The sequence below is a fragment of the Blennius ocellaris genome (genome assembly GCF_963422515.1).
Source record: "Blennius ocellaris genome assembly, chromosome: 7".
Lineage (NCBI taxonomy): Eukaryota > Metazoa > Chordata > Actinopteri > Blenniiformes > Blenniidae > Blennius > Blennius ocellaris.
Window position 1 is genome coordinate 16,457,940 of NC_137656.1, and position 23,154 is coordinate 16,481,093.

Consider the following 23,154-nt stretch of genomic DNA (forward strand, 5'->3'; position numbering starts at 1 on the left):
TTTACTGTTTGCTGTGGCCTTTCCTATGCCGGACTGCTATATTTTCCCCCGCGACTCCGGTGTCCTCCCACAATTCAAAGCGTGTTTTTCTTTCTGTTTCTTTGCTGACAACAAACAGTCTATGTTTCCTTGAGTATAATCTCCAAGTCAGGGCAGTGTTGATACTGTGGCTCAGGTGACTCTGTCCATACGGACCGTGGGAGTGCCTGGAGGCCGTCGGAAGGGAAGCTGATGACCGATGTGTCACTGAAGACGTCGATCAGGCGAGATGGACAAGGGAGCCGCGTCTCCTCACAGAGATCCACAGCCTTGCTGATGTAGCTGTAGTCTCGCTGCAACTCCCGATCGATCGTCCTGCCGATGCAGTAAACAGACATTACCTCAGCTCGCCTCCACATGTTGAAACGGCTGTATCGTTGTGCGCACACACCTCTCTCGAATGCCACTGAAGCTGTTTCCAATGATTACCACCATAGAAAGACACCGTGTGCTCCAGTTCTTCCACAGGAGGTTGTTGTACAAGGCTTTCCCACAATGCATCAGGTAAAAGAGCGTAGGCTTCGATGCCACACGCTTCCCCTCCTGAATGAAAAAATGACCCAAAAAATTATTTTTAATTGCATATTTAAGCAAAACACAAGTTGCAGCTTAAATGGACATAATGTACAACAGACAAGAAAGTTGAGAAAAAAGAAAAGTTTAAATGGTGTAAATTTCCAGTAAGTACCAACAATTATATCAATCATGGCATCTCTTGAAAAACAGGGTGTGCGATCTGAAACGTTTCCTCAGATTTTAGATTCATGACTTCAGTCTGTAACTATTACCTTTACTCAGTCAGGTTTTTTGATGTCACAAGATATATTTGGGCAATTTTTCAGTGACAAATTTGGAAAAATTTATGACTGAATAATTTTAAATAAAACTTAAATTTTTTTGGTTTTGTTTAACTGTATGTTTAACTGTTGGTCGAGTATATGGCAGCTGTTTAGTCCCAGAAATCTTCTTAAGTCCAGATTTTAGAAATAGTTACGATTTTGCAGACTGACTGTACGAAATGGCACTGTCACAATTCTACTTGTACGTACAAAATGAATCAATTTTAGGACTTTGTTGATCACTTTCAAGTCATTTAACAGCTTTGTCCATGTGTGTAAACTACTTACTCCTCAATGGAGGGAGCACTGCTATTTCATCTGGCGGCAAAGGGAAGCTAAGTTTTTCCAACCAGAACTCCCAGAATCTGAACTCTTGGCTTGCTGACATAAAGTACTCAGAGATATGAGACTAATATGAGTCATTGCTTAAAATATTTGCCTTTTGTAAAGCTTTTTTTTTAATTGCCTTTTCACTATCTTATTGGTTTTTATTCTATTGTTTTATAACTTATGGGTTACTAATGTTGTATTTTTTTTAACAATGTTTTAAAGAACATGCTATTATTGACCACCTTTCACCATTACATCTAATAACAGTGCTTCCTTTTGTTGCAACAACAATTGACCAAAAACTGACCTCATTTTCTGTGAGTACAGTCAGACCCAGCTCTCTCAGGACTTCCTCTTCTGCAGGCGAGAACGCAGGGTCATAGATTGAGCAGTCCTTCAGTGGAATCTAGGAGGAAAGGAACAGAATTCACCACAGACCCGGGTGTGTCATGAGTGTTTCAAAACCCAATGTCTGATGCTCCTGCTGACCTGTCCAGCTTCAAGCAGCAGCAGCAACATGGCCAGCTGGAAGCGAGCTGAGACACAAGAGGAGAAGGAGCCCAGGCCATAACACACACACTCCAGATGTTGACCCTCCTCCAGCTGCTCTAAAGGCTTAAAGATGGATGATGATGTTGCCAACAGCTCATCTGGGAGGATCAACAAAGATAGAGTTACCAGACGAGAAGCTAAACTATTTATTATCACCAGAGCCTTAAATGTTTAGTAGAAACATACTCACTTTTCCACTCCTGCCAAAACTCCTCACACCTGAGCTCCAACCTGCAAAAACCAGAATGCAAACACATTTGTTGGGTCTCTTTAAATGAAATGTTTGTGTAGTTGTTGTGCGAAGTTGTACTTACGCCGTATCTTTAATCCGTTTCACGGTTTTATTGATATCCAGATGTTCCTGGCAGGATTTTAAAGCAGAAGACACTTGAAGGGACTTTGACTTCTTCGTCGCTCCTTTTCGTCTCCGAGCCACCTGCCACTCGTTTCCTTTGTCAGACATCGACACTCACTCCTCGCGACTACACGCAACTAAATCACTTAAAAATACGCATGGTTCTCTTGATCATTCAAAGTAACAAGTTGACGTTCTGAAACAAGTGGAACCTTTTTTGAGTGCAACACATTTTCTTTACCTATATCAGATTTCTGTGCCGGACATTATGCCCCCTGGTGATTGTATTAAAATAATATGAAAGTGTTTTGAATAAAATTATTATTATCTTAATATTTGCGCACTTGATTTTTCACGAAAATATAAAAATATGAACGCCTGGGAACACTTTTCCAAGGGGACAAAATACTGTGATACACTACTTACCCCGGAAGTACTTCGCGGAAGGAAAATAAAAGTGAGCTAGGTTTAGCAGGGTTTAGCTTTTCTCATTATCCACGAGGAAATGATTTGCTATTGATCAAGAAATAGTGGAATACAAACGCATCAGGTACGTCAGAGTAAACGGCCTCACTTTAATGATTTATTCTCTCAAGCTATTCATTTATTTAGCATCAAAATAAAGTATCTAAATAAGTCAGTTAGCGCTAGCATATGCTAGCAAGCGTTTTCTCCTGTCAATGTTTACTGTTTACTGTAGATCTATCAGAATCAGACGTTTGTTTAAGGCTCATTGGAGAAGTTGACGTACATGTTTCGCTATGTGAAATAAACGTGCGTTTTCTGTTGGTTGATACCGGTACAGCCACAGGTTTATTCAAATATGGTAAATTATTTGACATATGCCGTATAAGGCACATGTCTTTTGGCTTTCGAAAATAAATCTTAAGTCCCCTTTCCAGTCAGCTTCTCCAAAGGGTTTGTACAACACAGAAACTGTTACTGGAGGATAGGGGGGTGGATTTTAACTGCACCTGATGACAGCATGAGATATCTAACCTGTCAGAAGATCTCGTCATAGATAAATTCAACCTCTCTCTTACCACATCACCTCATCTCCAGAGCATTAGATAGATCAATAGATACTATATTCATCCTCGTGGGGAAATTAGTTTCAGCAGCGTCAGCAGAATTGATTTGCACCAGGAATAAAGAAAAACAAAAGCTTTATATACAACAGTCTTTTACCCATTGGTACTAGTGTCCCCTCCAGTACCCTTGTCCACAGTTGTTTTGATGAACGCATATAGTGTAACATTAGTTTGACCGATGGCTCTCTGTTTTCATAAGATTAGGGGTAACTTGTCTTTTCTCTGTAATTTACTGCTTTAACTATATATTTTTGTTTGTTTGTTTTTTGTTTTCATTTGCAGGGATGTCCATGTCACACTTGTATGGGCGAAGAGAGGAGGAGGAAGAGGGAGTGGAGATTGAGAGCTTTGAGGTGACGGACTGGGACCTGGCCAATGAATTCAACCCAGACCGTCGCAGATTCAGGCAGACCAAGGAGCAGGCCACCTACGGCATCTGGGCCGAGAGGGATTCAGACGAAGACGAGAGGCCGAGCTTTGGTGGCAAGAAGTAAGAGGCCATTTTTGTTGCCGCCCCGACGCACTGCGGAGTGCATTGTAACGTCTTGTGTTTTTGTTTTGCCAGATCCAAAGATTACACAACTCCAGTGAGCTTCGTGAGTGCTGGTCTGCGCAAGACTGCAGCTGAAGAGAAACAACAGCAGCAGCAAAAAGAAGGCGGCTCGGATGAGTCTGATGACTCCGACGATGCTCCTGCAGCGCCTCCACCTCCACCTCCGCCTTCGCGTAGTGTGGCACCCAAAAAACTGCAAATGGTGATTTATTTATTTTTTTTTTTGTGGGGCACTTATGGTGTTTATTGTGATATTACTTACGGCAACAACAACAACAACAACAACAAAAAATCAGAAACAATCATGAAATGATGACAATGTACTGTTTTTCCAGACTAATTTCCGTGGGAATCAGTCGCAGAGGTTTGCAGGTGGCATTCAGTCTGGACAAGGCATTGGGAACTGGGAGAAGCACACGAAGGGAATTGGACAGAAGCTCCTGCAGAAAATGGGCTACCAACCAGGAAAAGGCTTAGGCAAGAATGCTCAAGGTGGGTGTGGTTTTGAGACGTTGCGTACCACTGTTTGTGTCCCAGGAACAACCGTCCGCAGTTGATATATGAATTTGTCGCTGCTGCAGGTATTGTTAACCCGATTGAGGCAAAAGTCCGTAAAGGAAAGGGAGCCGTCGGCGCTTATGGGAATGAACGTACCCATCAGAGTCTTCAGGACTTTCCTGTGGTTGACTCCGATGAAGAGGAGGAAAAGGTATAGAGTCGGCAAAAAAAAAAAAGATTTTTAATCAGATGGCAGAAAATCTAATGTCATTTATTTTACATAATTCTCAATTTTCTGCTCGGGTAGGAGTTTCAGAAGGAGCTCGGCCAGTGGCGTAAGGATCCTGCTGGGGTTGGAGGAAAGAAGAAGCCGAAGTACTCCTACAAAACTGCGGACGAGCTGCGGGCCAAAGGAAAATTCACAGGAAGGAGCACCGCCGTTTCCGCTGGAGAGCTGGCTCAAGTCAAGGTATGCTGCGCATTGTTAAACTAAAGTTAAAAAAAACAGAAAGTTGGTATTTTGGTCTGGGGGTAATTTCAAGCTTTAATGGGGAATGCCCTTTTTGTCCCTCCGAGGCAGCCGTACCCATAGAAATACTGAATGGTTCACCATTAATATCCAATTTGTTAAATGTTGAGGCGTCAAAGCTTGCAACCTGTTTCAAAGATTGGCTTAATGAGTCGGTTTCAGTGTGAAAGTTATCCAAATGAAATTGCTTTATAATGTGCAACATTTTGTGAGATTGGAAGTTGTATAAATTAGATTTTTAGATGTAACCGATGTAATTCGAGTTTGAATTTCCACTTCCAAGCGACACGCTGAGCAGGAGCCGGCAGTACAGACCACTATGTGTTCTCGTGCTGTTAAAACAGCCCCCCTGCTCTTATTGGAGCTCAAAGTTCAGGTGATAATCTTTGGAATGCTTTAATAAAACCTACAGACTGTTCCTTGATATTTTCAAAATAGGCTCCAAGGTCAATGTCGAAATTAGAATATGGAAGAAAATGAAGCTCACCACTATTAAATTGACAATATTGTGCTTTTAACTTATTGAGAATTTGTTTAAAAAAAAAAAGAAAGAAACGAAAAAGGCATCCTGGTTTGGCTCAAATGTTAGAAAATGAATTATTCCTGACGTTGATTCTCACTTCTGACTTAATGATCTTTTATGTGAAGGTGATCGACATGACTGGAAAAGAACAGAAGGTCTACTATAGTTACAGTCAGATGTCCAATAAGCACAGTGTTCCCGACGAAGGTCCACCAAGCATGTCCACTCGGGACCAGAAGGGATCTGGTTTTGCTCTCCCAGAGCTGGAACATAACCTGCAGCTGCTCATAGATTTAACAGAACAAGACATCTTACAGGTACGACGACATCCAAAGCGTTCACTCGCGCAAATGATTTCTGACACCTGACAAGAGCGTACGGATGCTACTTTGCGGACCAACAGCCTTCTCCTCCTCCTCCTCCTCCTCTGTGCTTGTGTCTGATTGTGTTGTGATCGCTTGTAGTCTGCTCGACGGCTGCAACACGAAAAAGACGTCGTTGTCAACCTGAGCCACGAGTCTCGAGCCCTGCAGACCAGACTGGATGCGGAGCAAGACGCCATTCAGAAAATGGAGGCCATACTGGCTTTGGTGGAGCGTTTTCCTTCCGGGGGGGCGGCGCCAGGCGAGGGGCCCACACTCCAGGTTTGCACATACGGCGAACATGAAACTATTCCCGGCACCTCTCGGCTTGTTCCCACTTCCTTACTGCTCTGTGTTCATGGCCCTTATTTATCATTTTTCACGCGTTTCTTCTTCCCGTTCAGGAATGTGCCCGGATCTTCGAGACTTTACAAACGGAGTATTATGACGAATACAAGATGATGGGATTGGCAGACTTGGCTGTCGCCGTTGTTCATCCGTTGCTCAAAGAGAACCTTCGGTCCTGGGACCCTCTGAAGGTACGTCTCACCCTGACGTTTTTAATTCGGGTGCCTTGGTATTTCAGATCTATGTGTTTATGATTAATTACAAAATTATAACAGCTTCGATTGTACCCCGATTGTTTCAGGACAGTTCTTATTGTTTGGAAGACATCGGTCAGTGGAGAGCGATCCTTGAATCTCAAGACCTTCATACAAGCGGCCCAGATTCCAATATGGATCCTTACCACAGGTCAATTAAAACACACAGAAAAAAACATTTTATCAGCTTTGCCTGTGTTTTGCGTGACCGAATTCCTGTCGCTACACGTCACTGTGACTTGTCTACAGCATATGTTTGACAAACGTTGTTGATCTTTTTTTTTTTTTTGTCCAGATTGCTGTGGGAGGTTTGGATCCCAGTGATGAGGATTTGCGTGACGGGCTGGCAGCCTCGTTCGGTCAGACCGATGGTGGACTGCATAGAGATGTGGGCTCCTCTCCTGCCTGTTTGGATCCTAGAACACATGATGGAGCAGATGATCTTACCCCGACTGCAACGAGAGGCGAGACGCTCAAGACACTCATCCTAAAAGAAACGCGTTCAGAAATGTTCTTCCTCGATGTATTGATTGCACGTGTTTGTTAATGCATATAAAACCTCCTGCTCTGCTCCTTCACCCTGACAGGTGGATAACTGGAACCCCCTAACTGACACCGTGCCGATCCACTCCTGGATCCACCCTTGGCTTCCACTCTTCCACTCTCGTCTGGAGCCTCTTTACCCACCAATCAGGAGCAAATTGTCCAGCGCCCTGCAGCGGTGGCATCCCAGTGACCCGTCGGCCCGCCTCATCCTGCAGCCGTGGAAGGACGTTTTCACGGCTGGCGCGTGGGAGGCCTTCATGGTGAAGAACATCATCCCCAAACTCGGTACGACTTCATCGCCGCCTCAAACGCCCCCCCCCCCCTTCACCTCGAGGGACTACGTCATTGTTGTGTGCGAGTCGTTTCTAATTTTGGGTTCTTCACGTGACAGCGCTGTGTCTGGAGGAGCTGGTCATCAACCCTCACCAGCAGCAGATGGGGCCGTTTAACTGGGTGATGGACTGGGAAGGCATGCTGTCGCCCTCCAGCCTCGTGTCCTTGTTGGACAAAAACTTTTTTACAAAGTGGCTGCAGGTCAGTAAATGTCTTCACGTTCAAATATTTGCGATAAAGCAGGACGACACCTGTGTATTACTCGTCACAATCTAATATGTATAAGTCTGTGTCCTCTTGACTTTAGGTCCTGTGTTCATGGCTGAGCAACAGTCCCAACTACGAAGAGATCACCAAGTGGTACCTTGGCTGGAAGAACATGTTTAGTGACATGTTGCTGGCACAGCCCCTCATTAAAGAGAAATTCAATGAAGCATTGGACATCATGAACCGTGCAGTGTCTTCAGGCATGGGTCAGTTCTACACGCCTGGGGATATGTACCCAATTAAAAAAACATGCCGTAATGTTGAGTCTTTTTTTCGGGGGGGGGGTCTCCACAGGAGGATATATGCAGCCTGGTGCCAGAGAGAACATTGCGTACCTCACGCAGACGGAGAGACGGAAGGACTTCCAGTACGAAGCCATGCAGGAGCGCCGGGAGGCAGAGAGCGTCGGTCACAGGGGAGTCACCACCGGCGTGCCAACTAATTTTAAAGATCTCATCCAGACCAAAGCGGAGGAGAACAACATCGTCTTCATGCCCATAGTGGCGAAGCGACACGAGGGCAAACAACTGTACACATTTGGCCGCATTGTTATCTACATAGACAGGGGCGTTGTGTTTGTTCAGGGCGAGAAGACCTGGGTGCCCACGTCTTTGCAGAGTCTGATTGATATGGCAAAGTAAGCAAGAGCACTGCATACTTTGTTTTTCTTAAGAGTTTTTTGTCTCTTTAGTCCATTTAATGTTCTCCGTCACTCTTTGTAAGATGTTAAGATGTAAGAATTAGGAATAAATCTTTTTTGAATGTATGTTGTGTTGTGTTTCTTTGGCGGAATTGTTACAACCTTGCACTTATACACAGTAAATAACGCTTTCTACATGTGCGTACTATGCTTTGTGCCAATGTAAGCAATTCAGTTCAGGAAGTATTGTCTATGAACGACATCCTTAGATGTGTTACCTCACGTCTCGAGTATGAATTGAGGCTGTTTTATTTAGCCTAATTCACAAGATGGTGCCATTTTCAATTATCAATTATTATTCATTTGTACATTTGTTTTGTGTGACAAATGGCAGTCCAATAGCTAAAGAAGGTGATCATTTGATACAAAATCTGCCCATCACTGAGTTAGGCTAAATTATATAACAATAAGGTAACAATAAGTCATAACCTCCTGATATTTTTCTGCATTTTCAAAAGAATATAATTAAAATAATGTTAGTGCCTGTACTTTTATGCATTCTACATTGTTTCTTTGGTATTAACATTAAGTCTTACGTTTGAATTATGAGGTGAAGATTTTCTTTTTTAGAAAGAAGACCCCATCCAACATTCTTCCATCTTATCTGTCGAATAGATGATATAATATGTGTCAACAACTACACAACTGCACCACACACTGTCCAGCGTCACGTTTTCCACGATAAGTAACGTTGAAATTAAAGGAAATGTATCTGGAAAAACTAAAATCTTAATTCTATTTAGGAGGAGGCAGATACCCTCCATACCGCTAGGGGGCGGTCTTGTGGGAGCGTCCGTGAGTTCTTTGGCTTGTTGAGGCTTCGCTTCCGTTGCGAGACAGAGCTTTTGTAGCTGAACACTTCCTAGGACACGTTTACTCACGATCGTCAGACTTCGGTGCAATAAACACTTTAAGAAGGTATGTAGATGTTTACAAAAGCTCCCTAAACAAATTTTTTTGTTGTGATTATAAATCTGCATTTAGAAGCTGAAAAGCGAGTAGATGTTAGCCATTAAGCAGTGCTAATAATAGCTAGCATGCTAACTGATTAGACTAGAAAAAAAAAGGGGGTTACAGTTGTGACTGGTACGTTTCCTCCAACGATTTATTTGGGTTTATTCAGATTGCGTTATTGTTTGTTGTTGCACGCAGATACTACTCATGTCTTCGGAGGCCCAGAAGAAACGGAAATCGAAGGTCCTCCGCAGTGAAGGAGGAACCCCGGAGATGAGGCGCGGCCGCGGAGAGGGAGACCATCAGGTACACGGAGTTGGTTCTTTTTTAACGGATTCGTTTGAATGTTTATAAGACGAATAGCTATTAATATACAGCAATATAGCAGCCAGTGCGAGTTCCATTTAAAAAGTCATATTCATCTGCACTTGACCACAAGTTTAGATGAATTATTTCTATTCCTCTCACTGCAACAAAGACACAGATGGTTCTGATAGTACTGTGACACTTCTTTGTGTGTGTGTTTCTTTTTTTAGCAGGATGTGCGTGTGTACAGTGAGGAGGTGGAGCTGGACAGTAGAGACCCTGAGCAGGACTACAATCAGTACAAAGAATCATGTGAGAGTCTGACTGTCCTCATGAGTGAGATCCAGGAGCTGAAAGCCAGCGGAGCCAAGGAGGGGGTGAGAGTCGTATTAGCAACTTGCATACCAAATCTCACGTTTCTGCAGATTCCAGACTGGCTTTGGGGGCGTAAGTAGGTATCTTCTCCATAACAATGAAGCGTCATAACTTTGTTTTACAGAGCGTGGAGGTCGAGCAGAGGCGTATGCAGGGTTGTATCCACGTCATGACTCTGAAGAAGCTCAACCGTTTGGCTCACATGCGACTAAAGAAAGGCAGAGACCAGACACATGAGGTAACTCCTTCACCCACTCAACCCCCTCAGACATTGTAATAAACCCCAACAAGTTCTGTTTGCTACTTTCAGCAGAGTTGAGACAGTTCAAATGCCAATTTGTCCTTGTGTCTGCAAGCTGATTCTTGGTGTGTCCTTTTACTTTTACATTTTAAAATGTATACTTTTTTGTTTCGAACTTCCACCAGGCAAAACAGAGAGTTGATGTGCTGCATCTGCAGTTACAAAACCTGCTGTATGAAGTTATGCATCTACAAAAGGAGATCAGCAAATGTCTGGAGTTCAAGTGAGTTTAAAATATTTCATTCAGTTTGAAATTTTTAAAACCTCAACTGAGCTGAATTACGCAAGGTATATATATAAAAAATATATTAAAAAAATATATAAGTCTTCTAAACAGTGATCATTATCACCCACTCCATCCTGTTTATTAGTTGATAGCTAATTTTCATAATTCAGATAATTCCAAATAACTTCCTGTCTCAGGTCGAAGCATGAAGAAATAGACTTGGTGAGTGAGGAAGAATTTTACGAGGGAGCACCGGAGGAGATCTCCAGACCTCAACTGACAAAAAATGATCCCCACCAACTCACACTGGCTCGGCTGGACTGGGAGCTGGAGCAGAGGAAGAGGTACAACCTGTGGTCACAGCATAGAACTGGAAACGCATGTAGGGGTTTTGAGGGAATGTGGAGCAGTGAAAGTATTTTTTTTGTTGTTGTTTGTTTGATTACAGGCTGGCAGAGAAATACAAAGAGTCACAGGCCTCAAGGGAAACAATTCAGAAGAGCATTGAAGTGAAAAAGGAGCATCTGACAAGCTTGCAGCCGGGATTGAACGCCATCATGCAGGTATGGTTTACTGCGTTTGTCTTCTAAAACCTCGGCTCGGTTTTGATGGGGTTTAAAACTATGCAAAGACACTACCCCCCCAAAAAACTTGGACAATATGTAAAGTCTAAATGCAGGCTGGAATGATTTGTTTTCTTAGTCTTTTTATATATATATATGTGTGTGTGTTAAACATGTCTGAGATGAAGAAAGTAATGAAAACATTTTGCTATTTCATTTAAAATAACTTCTTTTGCACATGGTAGTATTACTCATCCATCCAAAAGCAGGACTCGGGGCCTCTCCAGCTTCCTGTTCACTGAAGAACTTGTACAGAAACAATCCATTTGATTTCCATCAATCCGTTCATCTTCCACACCTACTTGATCAAATTGTTGTTCACCCGGTGCTGAAGCCAATCCCAGCTGACTCGGGTCAAAAGCATAGTGCATCCCAAACAGGTTGCCAATCCCTCAACTCCCTTTAACTAAACCAGCCTCTTTTTGCTCTTTCTTGGTCCACAGGCCTCCCTACCGGTGCAGGAGTACCTGTCTATGCCCTTTGAACAGACTCAGAAACAGACTGAAATTGCCCGCCATCTGCCTCCCCCGCTCTATGTTCTGTTTGTTCAGGCCAACGCGTATGGCCAGGCCTGTGGTGAGTCCTCGTTAACAACATACGGTGCGAGCATGTTGGGATACGCGTTGTACGTCGGTCGTTTACTATCGTGCCAATTTCAGACAAGAACCTGAACGTCTCCATCAGCGGTGACGTGGATGAAGCTAAAGCCCTGTCCAAGCCCCCGGATGACTCGCAGGGTATAAACACTTCTTTCACACACAGATTCGTAACTCTTTCACAGTGTGTCTCACTGATGCACTTTGTGTTATTGAAAACTACCCCACAGCGAATACAATGCGCTTTTCTTTTGTCCAGATGACGAGAGCGATTCAGATGCTGAAGAGGAGCAAGAAAAAACCGTAAGTGTCCTGGTTGGTCTAAATCTTTTGAATTCTGACATAATGCAGTCAGTCCCCGAAGCCCCGGTCGTCTCGCATAGTGGTTTATGTGGGTCCGAGAGCAGCAGCAGATATCGATCAACTTCTGCATCCGGAGTGGCCATGTGGGGGTTCTGGGAAATATTTTCTAAGAATGGCGAGGTGACTGTAACCCGAGGCGACCTTGGACATATAAACTCGGCTCCGAGCAGGTTTTATTTGTCGGGATGATGCGCTGCTGTTATGTTTCACTTGAAGTGGTGCGAATTCATACTTTTCTGAACATAAATTTGAGGTTTTATCGGAAGATAGGATAAACCTTTATTAGTGCCCACAGGTCGGAAATTGCAGTGTCGCAGCAGCACAGTGGACAGTCGGTCACAGAGATGTGTAGAACTAAGCAATATAAATGGGGGGCGGGGGCACAAATGGGAGCAGCATAGAGAAAACACAATTGGAAAATAAGAAATGCGTATGAAACGTATTGGAAAGAGCAATCTACAGTATCTGTCCTTCACGCAATTTGCGTGAATCGTATCGTATCGGACTTCACTAGAATAATCTGCACGCCACCGCTCGTGTGAAATACCTTTTTCAATCTTTTACTGTCTCCAGATCGTCTTTGAAAATCCTCCACATATATATTTGTAGGTATGGGAAGCTAAAATACCGAAGACGCTGCATCGCTGTGGCATTTCATCTTGTTTGCGTGATTTAATTGAGTGTCACTCTATTGCTTGTTCTATGTTGTTTAACAGAAGAGAAGAAGACCAACCACTGGTGGTCAGCTGGATGACAAAAGGAAGGAGATGCTGAAAAGGCACCCTCTGTCCCTTTGCTTGGACCTGAAATGTAAAGGTACGGATGTCTATTGAAAGTCTGCACAAACAGGCTTTTCCCTGTCCTAATTCAGCCCACTAAAGCCCAGAGTTTTAAATTTTTCCATGCGGCATATCTTGTAATTTGACCATGTGTAGGTTGTGCCTTGCAGTAAGTCGATACCATCCAAACAGTATGGGGGAGAAAGTAAACATGACCTGCTCTGACATGACAACATTTGACCCTCCTGTTCCCTCTGCTGGCGGTTAAAGGAACAGAGTGACAAATTATAGGGAGATCTGCATTGCAGGCGTAACTCTACCTCACGGAGGAGGGGGTGGGGGGAGTGGAGGGAGAAGGGGAAGAGAGTCTTTCGCAGCATAGTTGGTCTGCGGCACGTACGATATATCGTAAGCATTTTCTTTTTTCCTCATCGCCAGTCTTTCTTTGACTTCATTTCCAGCGCCTCCCTTCTCCCCTCAGTCGCTCTTTTCAGCCGCAGCACTTCGCTTAGTGCAGTCGAAGCAAAAAGTGGACAGTGTAGGTGTGAGTGAGTGACAGCGTGTCACTGAGTTCACTGTGTCTGCAGCAAGTAGAGCGTGAAAGATGACCATCAGCAGAGTATGTGTCCCCCGGGTGCTGCTCTCGGCCTTTGTGGCCACTCCCTGCTATTACTGCCAGATACATTACGGTGCGAAGTAAACTCAGGGGGCATCACTGAGAGGATTAATGAAAGGAGTTATGATAGCAGCAGATCCCTTTACTTCCCACGTGCTTTCCACAGATGACAGCGTCCTACACCTCTTCTTCTATTACCTGATGAACCTGAACATTATGACGGTCAAGACGAAGGTCTCCACCGCCACAGACCTCAGCAGCGCCATCAGTGCAGGGTATGTTTGGTCAAGAAGCATTCTCCTTGTCCTTCAAGTTCCATACAGGAATGAGTAATCATGTCTTCCTAATCAGGGACCTGCTGAAGGCAGACACTCTCCTGAGCTGCCTCTACACCGGCGACCACGGAGGAGAAACACCCAATCCAGCTAATCGCTACCAGTTTGATAAAGTGGGGTAAGAATGTCGTGTTGCCAAAGTGTGAGAAGAGTGTACTTGAGGACAAAGTTTTAAGTTGAACTTCTATCGAAGGATCGTGACCTTTGCGGACTACGTGGAGGAGCTCGGTCATCCCTACATGTGGGTTCAGAATCTTGGGGGACTTCATTTTCCCAGTGACACTTCGGAGGTGAGGGTGAGAATTGAACATTATTTCCACTCGTGCCGCTCATCTGCCTCAGTTTCATAACGAGTCCGTCGATGCGTTTCCAGGATGTGCGCGTGGGCAGCTCCCTGAGCGCCAGCCACATGGAGAACACCATGAAGTTGCTGAGGGGTCGAGTCCAGTCTCGTCTGAATCTCCACAAACAGTTTCCATCTTTGGGTAATACATTTTTTTTTTTCCTTGCAACCTTGTACATTATTACTCTTCATGAACTGGCTGAACTTTGACTTGAGCTTTTTCTGCTCCTGCCCTCAGAGCACAGCATCATCCCCGTATCCAGCGAGTGTCAGCATCTCTTTCCTACCAAGATCCTCTCCCGGCTAGCACGCTGGATCGCCATCAGTCACCAGGAGTACATGGTAGAGCAAACACACTCACCTCAGAACAAGGACTCATTTTCAGATTATTGTAATCCCACGAAATCAAAGTAGGAGACATTTATAATCTCTCGTAATTTTTTGTCTTCTTTCCAAGCATCTGCCATATACGCGCCAGGTGACCGATGCCGGACTGGCCAAAGAGACCGATTTGTACTTTATGGCAGTGGTTGAAAGAGGAACCGGTAAATCCAGTCACAAGTAGCCAAAGTCTTTATCTCGGTGAACTTCTCTGAATAACAGCCCCTCTCGTTCTCAGCTCGCCTCCATGCTGCGGTGGTGCTCAATCCTCGTTATCCAGAGGTCTCTCCTCTCTTCTCCCTCTCTCTGAGCTGGAAGGGTGAGCGCAGCGGACGCACCGACGACAACCTCCGAGTAAGAAATCTTCAGCAGTGGTCGTCTATATTTAAAATGTGGCTGCGCCACTTGGTGGCTGCTTGATTTCTTCTGCTCTAACCCGAGTTTTACACGTCCAGGCCATGGAGAGTGAAGTCAATGTGTTCAAGAACGAGCTGCAGGGCCCTCGTCCAGGACACCAGCTCCTCACCAATCAAATCGCACGTCTCTGTGTCTGCCTGGATGTGTATCTGGAGACTGAAGGACAAGACGATGGCGTCGAGGGGCCGAGAGAGTTTCCCCGTGAAAAGATGTGTTTGCGCACCGTCAGGTATGAATATACTATAAAAAAAAAAGCTTGGTGATCCATTCCAATGTATGTTGTTAAAAAAACAACAACACTGAATTGACTTGTGTATGACTTCTTCGTCTTGTTTTGTTTCACGGCAGGGGTCCAAATCGCCTGAAGCCCTTCAAGTACAACCATCCGCAGGGTTTCTTCAGTCACCGTTGAAGTTTTTATATCAAGCTTCTATTTGTAGTTTCCAGCTGTAAGCCCTGAATGCTATCGTTTTTAAGTTTTTGCATTGGTGGGTAAATAAAAGAACACTTGGGTTTTTTTTTTAAATTGAGTGTGTCTGGTTTTCTTTTCCATTGATTATTATGCCATTGTGGTTCATTGCATGACTCATTCCCACCATCATGTTCCTGCAATATCAAAATGGGGGTATTGTGTAGAGTAAGCCTTGGACCTCTTCTTCACTGATGGGAGACAAAAACAGATTCTCATTTGGAATGGTGATAAATCCACCAAGGAATGCCTCTATAAGTTAACGGTGACTCTACTGTTTTCTTCACACTGCAGTATTAATCTATTTGGATGCAACTGTGGTCAAATTGTTCGTAAGGCCATTGACAAAAGGATGTTCTTTAATCAAAGAAGTGTCCAACCAAAGTATATAATGGGAGTACGGTGGTGTTTTCACTCAGAGCTGATGAAGGTTTAATAATTCTTTTTTTTTTTTTAATGCGCCAACAAAAGGTCATCGGAACAAAGACGGTAAATAAGGCTTGAAAGGACAAGTTAGTTGAAACATCAATCTTTTGTATTGTGTTCCTGAGCTGCCTATCACGATAAGTCATCTATCAGATGCAGAGGTATTGAATTAAAGGGGCCTGATGCAAATGATTCACCTGAAGTCATGCCAGCTGAGAAAACCTCACAATGTCAGACACGCCTCGTCCAATGTCGGTATTTTATGCATGAAAGAGCCAAGGCTCCTTGAAGGAATCAATTCAGTAGTTATGTGCTTTTCAGTAGATGTGAATTGGTAAGATCGATGACTTCTGGCACGAGATGATGAAACCGATAAATCCTGCGACAAATTTAGCTCCCTACTGTGTGACGGATCTAATAATAGCCTCAACGAAGCAGAAAAGGATGTAGAGGATTTGTTCACAGTTGTCAATGTGGAATATATTTAATGTAAAAGCTGTTTTGTTTTGGGGTTGTTGTTTTTTTTGTTAGTTTTCACTGAGAAATGGTGCTGGAATGTGACTGAGATATAAATTGCTCATTGTAATGATTCTCAGTGTGATTCTGGTTGCAATGAGGCTGAACTGGAGAACAGAGTGTAATCCGTGTGTGAATGAGCAATGCTGCTCTTGATTTATACATGAAGGTGGTCCGTGGGATGAGAGGAGGGTGCGGTGGCTGACGAGGGAGGGCACAGCTCCCCCTCCCCTCAGCCGCAATGCAGTGCAGTAACTCACAGATTTTTACCTTTTGGCCTCACAGCTCCCGTGGTTGTTCTCGACACCTAACGGATCTTCTCATGCGGGGAAGCACATTGTCGATTTATTTTGAGGGGGGGGGGTGTCTGTGAACATATTAAGAGAAACCTACACAAAGCCTTTGGTTGTTTAATTTTTCCATTCTTTATTCACTGTTTCATATTGCATAATCTCAGCAGTTTATACATAGCACAGTCATCATTGTCCTTGCGCTGCAGACTAAATGAGTGAGCTCACCTGTCAGAAGCCGCATTAAGGTGCACAACAAGCAGAATTCAAGTCTTTCTTAGTGATGTATCTATAAATATAATATAGACATTTGTATCTCCTGAACTATACATTTTTCTTTTATATATATAGGCTATATCTGTCACTACCTTTAGCTTGACATTATTAATGACATCTCTGCCCTTAAAGGCTTCAGTAGGAACAGCAGGAAGCCGCCATCAACATCAGCGGGATTCAGTTTAAATGCACTTGCTATTAATTGAGGGCAGTTGTCACATTCAGATAAAGAGATTAGAGCATTCTGCATTCACTACAGTCGTACATCAAAGCGTCAGGGGTGTGTAATGGCCATACTTGAGGAGCAGGGGGTTATTTGCTACAGAAATCTCTATTGCTTACATACTGTTACCTGCTTTGCTTTGGACGTTAAATTACCCAACAGGACAGAAGGTTACATTCAGCGCCATTCTCCTGCTCCTTATACCCTCATTATACCTTTTTTTTTTTTTTTTTTTTTTTACATCCCTCCCCTCACAGGTCTTTGGCATCTCCTCCTCCTCTTCCTCTCCTCTGAATCATCGGATTTCAGTCTTACTTCTTGGCCTTGTCGTCCTTTATTTCCTTGGACTCGGTGCCAGAGGATTTCTCCGCTTTCTCCATCTTTGCTCCCTCCTTCACATCTTTACTGTCTTCCTTGCTGGTCTCCTTTTTCTCCTCTGGCTTCTTCTCCTCTTTCTTGCCGTCTTTTTTCTCAGGCTGAGGTGCAGGCTTCTCCTCTGGCTTCTTCTCCTCTTTCTTGCTGTCTTTTTTCTCCGGTTCTGCCTTCGCAGCCACTTTTGGCTCAGACTCGGCCTTCTCTGGTTTTGGAGCAGAGGGTTTCTCCTCCTTGGCTGGGGGAGCGCTCTCTTTCGGGTCAGTCTTGGGGGCTGGTTTGTCCTCGGCGGGTTTGCCGGGTGTCGCGGGTTTTGAAGACTCATCCTTTTTAGGTGCTTCGTCTGCTTTGCCCTCCTTCTTTGAGTCAGATTTGTCGTCCTTCTCTGGTTCTTTCTCCTTTGGCTCCTGCTTCTTCTCCTCCTTTATTGGCTGCTCTTTCTCCTTTTCATCCTTCGCAGGTGGAGACTTGTCTTTTTTCTCCTCTTTGGGGGTGTCTTTGGCGTCAAGGGGCTTGGCCTTCTCTTTCTCTGGAGACTTGGATTCAGGGGTCTTGGGAGGAGGGGATTTGGGTTCGGGGGACTTGTTGGCTGAGGACTTGGACACAGGTGACTTGGACTCTTCTCCTGCAGGTGATTTAGCAGGAGATTTAGCAGGAGATTTAGCAGGAGATTTAGCAGGAGATTTAGCAGGTGATTTGGGCATCGGGGAATTGGCCGCTGGTGATTTGGATTCTGGTGATTTAGATTCTGGTGATTTGACAGCAAGAGATTGGGGTTGAGGAGGTTTTGAAGGAGACTTCTCACCATCCTCCTCCTTTCCTTTCACTTCTCCATCTTTTTCCTCTTCTCCCTTTTCCTCCTCTTCCTCCTCTTTTTCATCCCCTTCCTTGGCCTCTTCCTCCCCACCTTCCTCCTCCTCCTCCTCCTCCTCTTTGTTTTCCTCGCCTTCTTCCTCTTCTTCCTCTCCCTCCTCTGCTTCTTCTTTGTTTTGCTCCTCTTCCTCATCATCTGCATCCTCCGTCACCTCGGTCACCTGCGTCTCGTCTGTTTGTTCCTCCACGATAACCGTGTCTGAAATCTCATCTCCTTTCATTTTCAAGTGAGCAGAGATCCTGCCCTCCAGGTAGGAGTATGGACTTCCACCTGATGTGAAGCGGTTCTCCTCACCCTCCAGCAATTTTCTGTTTTGAGGAAAGACACACAGATATCAGAAATGTGGTAAAAGCAATGTATCAATAGAATTGTGAATATTTTCAAACAGTGACCAACCTATATGCAGCAATCTCAATATCGAGTGCCATTTTGACATTCAGCAGCTCCTGGTAGTCTCTTAGTTGGCTGGCCATCTCCCACTTTGTGGTTTTCAACTCATTGTCCAGCTGATTGATAGTTTCCTGCAAGACATAGACATGACACATTTCATGCTCACTGAAGGAAATGGTGCAACAAACATGCATTTCTGTTTTTGTTCGATAAGTGTCAATATATCCTGCCTGTAGTGAGCTGAGGTCATCGTGGTGTATGTCTTCATTCTCTACACGCTGCCTCTCCAGTGAGTCCTTGGTTCCTCGAAGGGTCTCCAGCTCAATGGAGCGGCTCTGGAGCTGACGCCGGTATTCAGCGATCTCCTCCTGGCTGCCGCGGATCGCATCCTGGTTAGACCTTGCGGCGTCAGAAAGGCGGTCCACACGCACTGCAGAACAAAAACATATCACCATTCGGGAGTCAGTTTTAATGCAAGGCCTCTGGCTATGTCATACCCATCTGGCCTGAGACCCATGGATGAATGCTAACAAGGAATGATCCATAAGAAAGAATTTGACCTTTTTTTTTTTTATTTATAGAAGAGGACGTTTGACCAGTGTTGCCCCAGAGAGCAGTGTCACTGTGCACTGGGTGCCTGAGTAACCTTCACACTGTCCATCTGTCAGTCAGTGGTCTGACTCAGCTTCCTCCCTCTTGCAGGCATGAATGAGCCTCTGCTGCAGTCAGCTGGACACCACACACACCGAGAAGGTCATTCTGCCTGCTCTCTTCAATGGCAAGATCAAGTCGTCATATAATAATAATATAGGCAATTACGTATGTGACATCTCATTAAACTACTGCGGAGTTGCACCAAACTCTTGTGGGCCTTTACAGTCATTTGTGTCGTTTACAGACCTGCTTGACTCAATCTCCATTTAAACACCAAATACCTTGATTAGATTCATTCATATATGTCATGAAAGGATGAATAGGTGGACTTAGACTGACAGATGGAGCATTGGCTTGTCTGTCTGGTCTGCTTGCAACACTGTGACCTTGAAAAACCTTGATCTACTGTGTTTTCGTGAGTTCAAGGTGCACAACAAACAAACCCCTGTCGTGATCAGAGGGGGGCGGGGGGGGGGGGGGGGGGGGGGGGAAGAACACACCCACCGTCATCTAAGATGAGAGCGCAAATTATCCACAGCATGTGTCATCCCACGTCTCCGCAGTAAAAATAACCATCCAGCGGCAGCGAACTGGACTGAAATTCAAGCTATTAAGGCTTTTTCCAAACGATTGTATACGTCTCCGTTTTTTTTACTATTTATTGATTCAACTTTATTTCTCATGTCATGTTTCGGTCATGTTTATGATCTGGTAGCCAATGAGAAAGAAATTGTGGTTTAGTAATCTCAATCAAAATCTGCAATATGTTATCAAACATGATATTTATAATGATGACATTTCATATGATAAAAAACAAACGACGTTTGTATCCCTGAGGTTTTAAGATATTGGAAGGCACAGCTCCACCATTGCGTCCAGAGAAGATGCGCCTCCATTTCAGCACCATGAACCAAATTATTACTATTATTCTTTAAATTAATATTATTATTTTGTGCCTTTAACTAGTGTTTTTTTTAATGCTCACTCTTTATCAAACTTACCTTTGAACCACTCCTCGGCATGCGATGCGCTCTGGGATGCGTGACAGTCGAGCTGCGCTCGGATCTCGCGCAGTGCGCTGGTGACGTCCGCCTTGGGCATGTCCCGTAGGTCGAAGCTCACCTGGGCGCTGTGGATCTGCGCCAGAAGGTCCGCCACCTCTTCCTCGTGGTTCTTCCTCAGGAAGTCAGCCTCCTCCTCCAGGGCGCGGAGCTTCTTGTCCAGCTCCAGGCGCGTCAGGCGGCACTCCTCCACGTACTTCTTCATGGCCCGGGCTGCAGCCTCCAGCTCGTCCCGGTTGCGCGCCTCATCCTCCAGTCGCACCCTCAGATGCTGGATGTCCTCCTCCAGGTGCTCGTGCTCCAGAGCCGCACGGGCTTTCTCCCCGGTCAGTTGCTGCAGCAGACCCCGCAGGTCCCCCAGCTCTCTCTCGTAGTGATCCCCGGCGGAGGTGCGTCCCAGCTGGCTCTGTCGCAGCGCCTCCGCCTCCGCCTCCAGGTTGCGGTTGTGCATCTCCAGGTTCCGCACCTTGTCGATGTAGCCGGCGAACCGGTCGTTCAGGGCTTGCAGGATCTCCTTCTCGCTCCTCCGCACCATGTCCCCGCTGAGCGTGTCCACGTTGTCCACGGAGGGCGGCTGGCTGTAGGCGAGGCGGCGGCGCTGGGAGTGGAACCCGCTGGAAGACGCGGAGGCGGGCCGAGCCTTGCGGTACGAGCTCGGGCCCAAGAAGTGGTGGTCGACGGTGAAACTCATGTTGGCCGGGCCAAGGGAGAACTGACTGCAGTGGGAGGGAGAGCATCGGGCTTATATACCGGAGGCAGTGAAAAATCACTAGTCAGCAGCAGGACACACTTTTTTTTTTTTTTTTTTTTTTTAAAGGGACATCTTTTCCTCAGAAAGCTCCAGACTGCAGAACAGCAGCTTGATTAAAGCTGATCACTGTGATCGATGACTTATATATAAATACAATACATTTGAGTTTATCAAACAACACACGACTGTTATTGTTGCAGTATTTCCTAATCCATCAGCTCTCCTGTTTTGATGTATTCCGTAAACCTATTAATTACTCGTCAAATGAATAATGACAACACCACTGCACATCAATAACTGAGTTGTCATTTTATTTCAATATTTCAAGAGGAATTCATACATTGGGTAGCCACTGGCTTAAGATGTGAGGTGACTGTGTGGATGTTTGTTCTGCTGATGCTTTAGGTGGCTTCACTGCTGCAGTGTGAGTTTGCAGATCCACGCCATCCCACCTGGGAGCAGCTCCACTGCTGGGCCATTGATTCCTTTATACTACTACACACAAAACCACAAGTTTATCACACATAATCAAACAGCATCAGTTGTTATCTCCTATATTCAGATTTTTTTTGTTATACACAAAAGAACTAATTTCCAAATGTGTCATATATAGCAAGAAATCAAAACACTAACTAAAATTAAAGAACTTACAGTCTGTGTACACCAGGAGGGCTTTCAGTGATGATACAGCATTCACACAAAAATCTAAATCAGCTGTCTGTGCTGATCGAAAGGGATGTCTGCTCTGACAAGAGGACCAGCTCCGAAGAGCATGTACAGCACCTATCGATTACTAAAACTGAGGGTGAGCGAGTTTACTCTGCATACCCTAAAGGGGAGAAAAAAGGATTGTGTTTGCTCCTTTCCTCAAAGATGTGCGATGTTAAAGAATAGTGCAATGTTCCCCTGTATCTGATGTTCAATATGAACTTGAGTGTTATCAGCTCGGCTCTCCTATGGCTATGTGACAGCTCACCTCAGTGTGAGTCATCCAAATGCTGTGTCCCAGGCCTTTCAAATCTTATTTTCTGATGGGGATAGCCATTTTTGCAAATTTTAAAAGAAAACACATGCAATTGTTTTTAGAGATAGAGATTTCACGAATTTGGCAAGAATGTGCAGAACACACCCCACATGTGTTTTGTACCACACTTCACATGTTACTGGTACTGAAGGTCATACAAGATAGAAATAACATGCGTCACATCCTCTCCCTTCACGGCTTCATGTTTTATGAATGAATAAAATCCTGCAAGTAAGCACATTTCAACTGCATTTGTGTGAGGGTCTCATGTTCAGTGTTCTTTCTTTTAAATTTAGTAGGGGGAAATGCCAATACTTGCTTTCAAGTGTGTGAGATTGTATCTGCATATAGGACTTTCTATAAACAAATCATTAAAACAGAAAAATCAGGCTTGAGATAATATTGTGATGAATCCTGCAGCTCAATCTGTGTTTTCCACCCAAGCACAATGTAAGACCTTAAAATCACAAAAAGCCTTGTCAGTCTATGAAAAAGTAAGATTGCATCACCTTTACAATTACATACAATTCGTAAAATTCATCACTATTTTCTATTAAAAACATAACTTAACAGCTATGCAAATGACAGAAAGATGCTTGGTAGTGACAGTGTCCTCTAAAACATGGATGGAGACAGAAGAAGAAAATGCTGAGGAAAATAAAAGAAGAAAAGTCAAACCTGTCACAGAGGAGTGCATACTCATGTGTGAGCATGCAAGGTTCTGCATCTCCCACTGCACAGATCTTGACAGAGAGAATGGTTCCTATATTTTCTTTCGTGTTTGTATATTTAGACCTTAAATTGATTTGAGACATCTTAAATACAACAAAATGATCAGACAGGGGTGAAGGCAAACAGTGGAGAATGCAGATTTGAGGAAATGAGAGAATACACTGCTGAAGGGGCAACACAGCCAATGGGTAAGCATGGAAGTGGGTGAGAAACGAGAAGTCACCTTGGGAGGGACATCTAGAAAAATGGCTGTCCTGGCAGTCTCGGGGATGACTCAGCTGTAATACAATTAGGATACTAGATTGTATTTACTTGCATTAGATCTATGTGCATGCATGTGTGTGCATGCGGCTGTGGCTGCC

The 23,154-nt window shown here is 44.5% G+C and overlaps 4 protein-coding genes across 5 annotated transcripts; 2 read left to right on the plus strand and 2 right to left on the minus strand.

Moving 5' to 3' along the window:
* Positions 1 to 59: 59 nt before the first annotated feature.
* Positions 60 to 2,254, minus strand: srrd (SRR1 domain containing). Its single transcript, XM_080499507.1, has 6 exons — positions 2,075 to 2,254; positions 1,951 to 1,991; positions 1,698 to 1,858; positions 1,516 to 1,614; positions 431 to 582; positions 60 to 354 (listed from the first exon to the last, which is right to left on the minus strand). The coding sequence occupies exons 1-6, from the start codon at positions 2,221 to 2,223 to the stop codon at positions 120 to 122; spliced, it is 837 nt and encodes a 278-aa protein (XP_080355633.1). The 5' UTR covers positions 2,224 to 2,254; the 3' UTR covers positions 60 to 119.
* Positions 2,255 to 2,561: 307 nt separating this feature from the next.
* On the plus strand, positions 2,562 to 8,122 carry tfip11 (tuftelin interacting protein 11). The gene is made up of 15 exons (XM_080499735.1): positions 2,562 to 2,665; positions 3,489 to 3,696; positions 3,772 to 3,961; positions 4,095 to 4,251; positions 4,341 to 4,468; positions 4,565 to 4,726; positions 5,435 to 5,626; positions 5,774 to 5,953; positions 6,076 to 6,210; positions 6,321 to 6,424; positions 6,569 to 6,737; positions 6,861 to 7,104; positions 7,211 to 7,353; positions 7,460 to 7,625; positions 7,714 to 8,122. Exons 2-15 carry the CDS (start codon positions 3,491 to 3,493, stop codon positions 8,058 to 8,060), a joined length of 2,523 nt encoding a protein of 840 aa, XP_080355861.1. The 5' UTR covers positions 2,562 to 2,665; positions 3,489 to 3,490; the 3' UTR covers positions 8,061 to 8,122.
* Positions 8,123 to 8,938: 816 nt separating this feature from the next.
* thoc5 (THO complex 5) lies at positions 8,939 to 15,241 on the plus strand. 2 transcript variants are annotated; one of them, XM_080500176.1, is made up of 20 exons: positions 8,939 to 9,037; positions 9,272 to 9,379; positions 9,610 to 9,756; positions 9,879 to 9,992; positions 10,181 to 10,278; positions 10,479 to 10,625; positions 10,730 to 10,844; positions 11,348 to 11,480; positions 11,564 to 11,641; positions 11,760 to 11,803; positions 12,580 to 12,679; positions 13,425 to 13,533; positions 13,610 to 13,711; positions 13,787 to 13,889; positions 13,967 to 14,078; positions 14,175 to 14,278; positions 14,394 to 14,481; positions 14,556 to 14,671; positions 14,773 to 14,963; positions 15,083 to 15,241. In XM_080500176.1, the coding sequence occupies exons 2-20, from the start codon at positions 9,281 to 9,283 to the stop codon at positions 15,144 to 15,146; spliced, it is 2,064 nt and encodes a 687-aa protein (XP_080356302.1). In that variant the 5' UTR covers positions 8,939 to 9,037; positions 9,272 to 9,280; the 3' UTR covers positions 15,147 to 15,241. The 2 variants fall into 2 exon arrangements, with proteins under 2 accessions (XP_080356302.1, XP_080356303.1); XM_080500177.1 differs by having other exon boundaries at positions 13,787 to 13,883.
* A 2,004-nt stretch (positions 15,242 to 17,245) lies between these two features.
* On the minus strand, positions 17,246 to 20,976 carry LOC308132835 (uncharacterized protein; the record flags this gene model as incomplete). Its single annotated transcript, XM_080500019.1, has 4 exons — positions 17,246 to 18,488; positions 18,577 to 18,701; positions 18,801 to 19,000; positions 20,226 to 20,976. The coding sequence occupies 4 exons, from the start codon at positions 20,974 to 20,976 to the stop codon at positions 17,246 to 17,248; spliced, it is 2,319 nt and encodes a 772-aa protein (XP_080356145.1).
* Between the last annotated feature and the right edge of the window lie 2,178 nt (positions 20,977 to 23,154).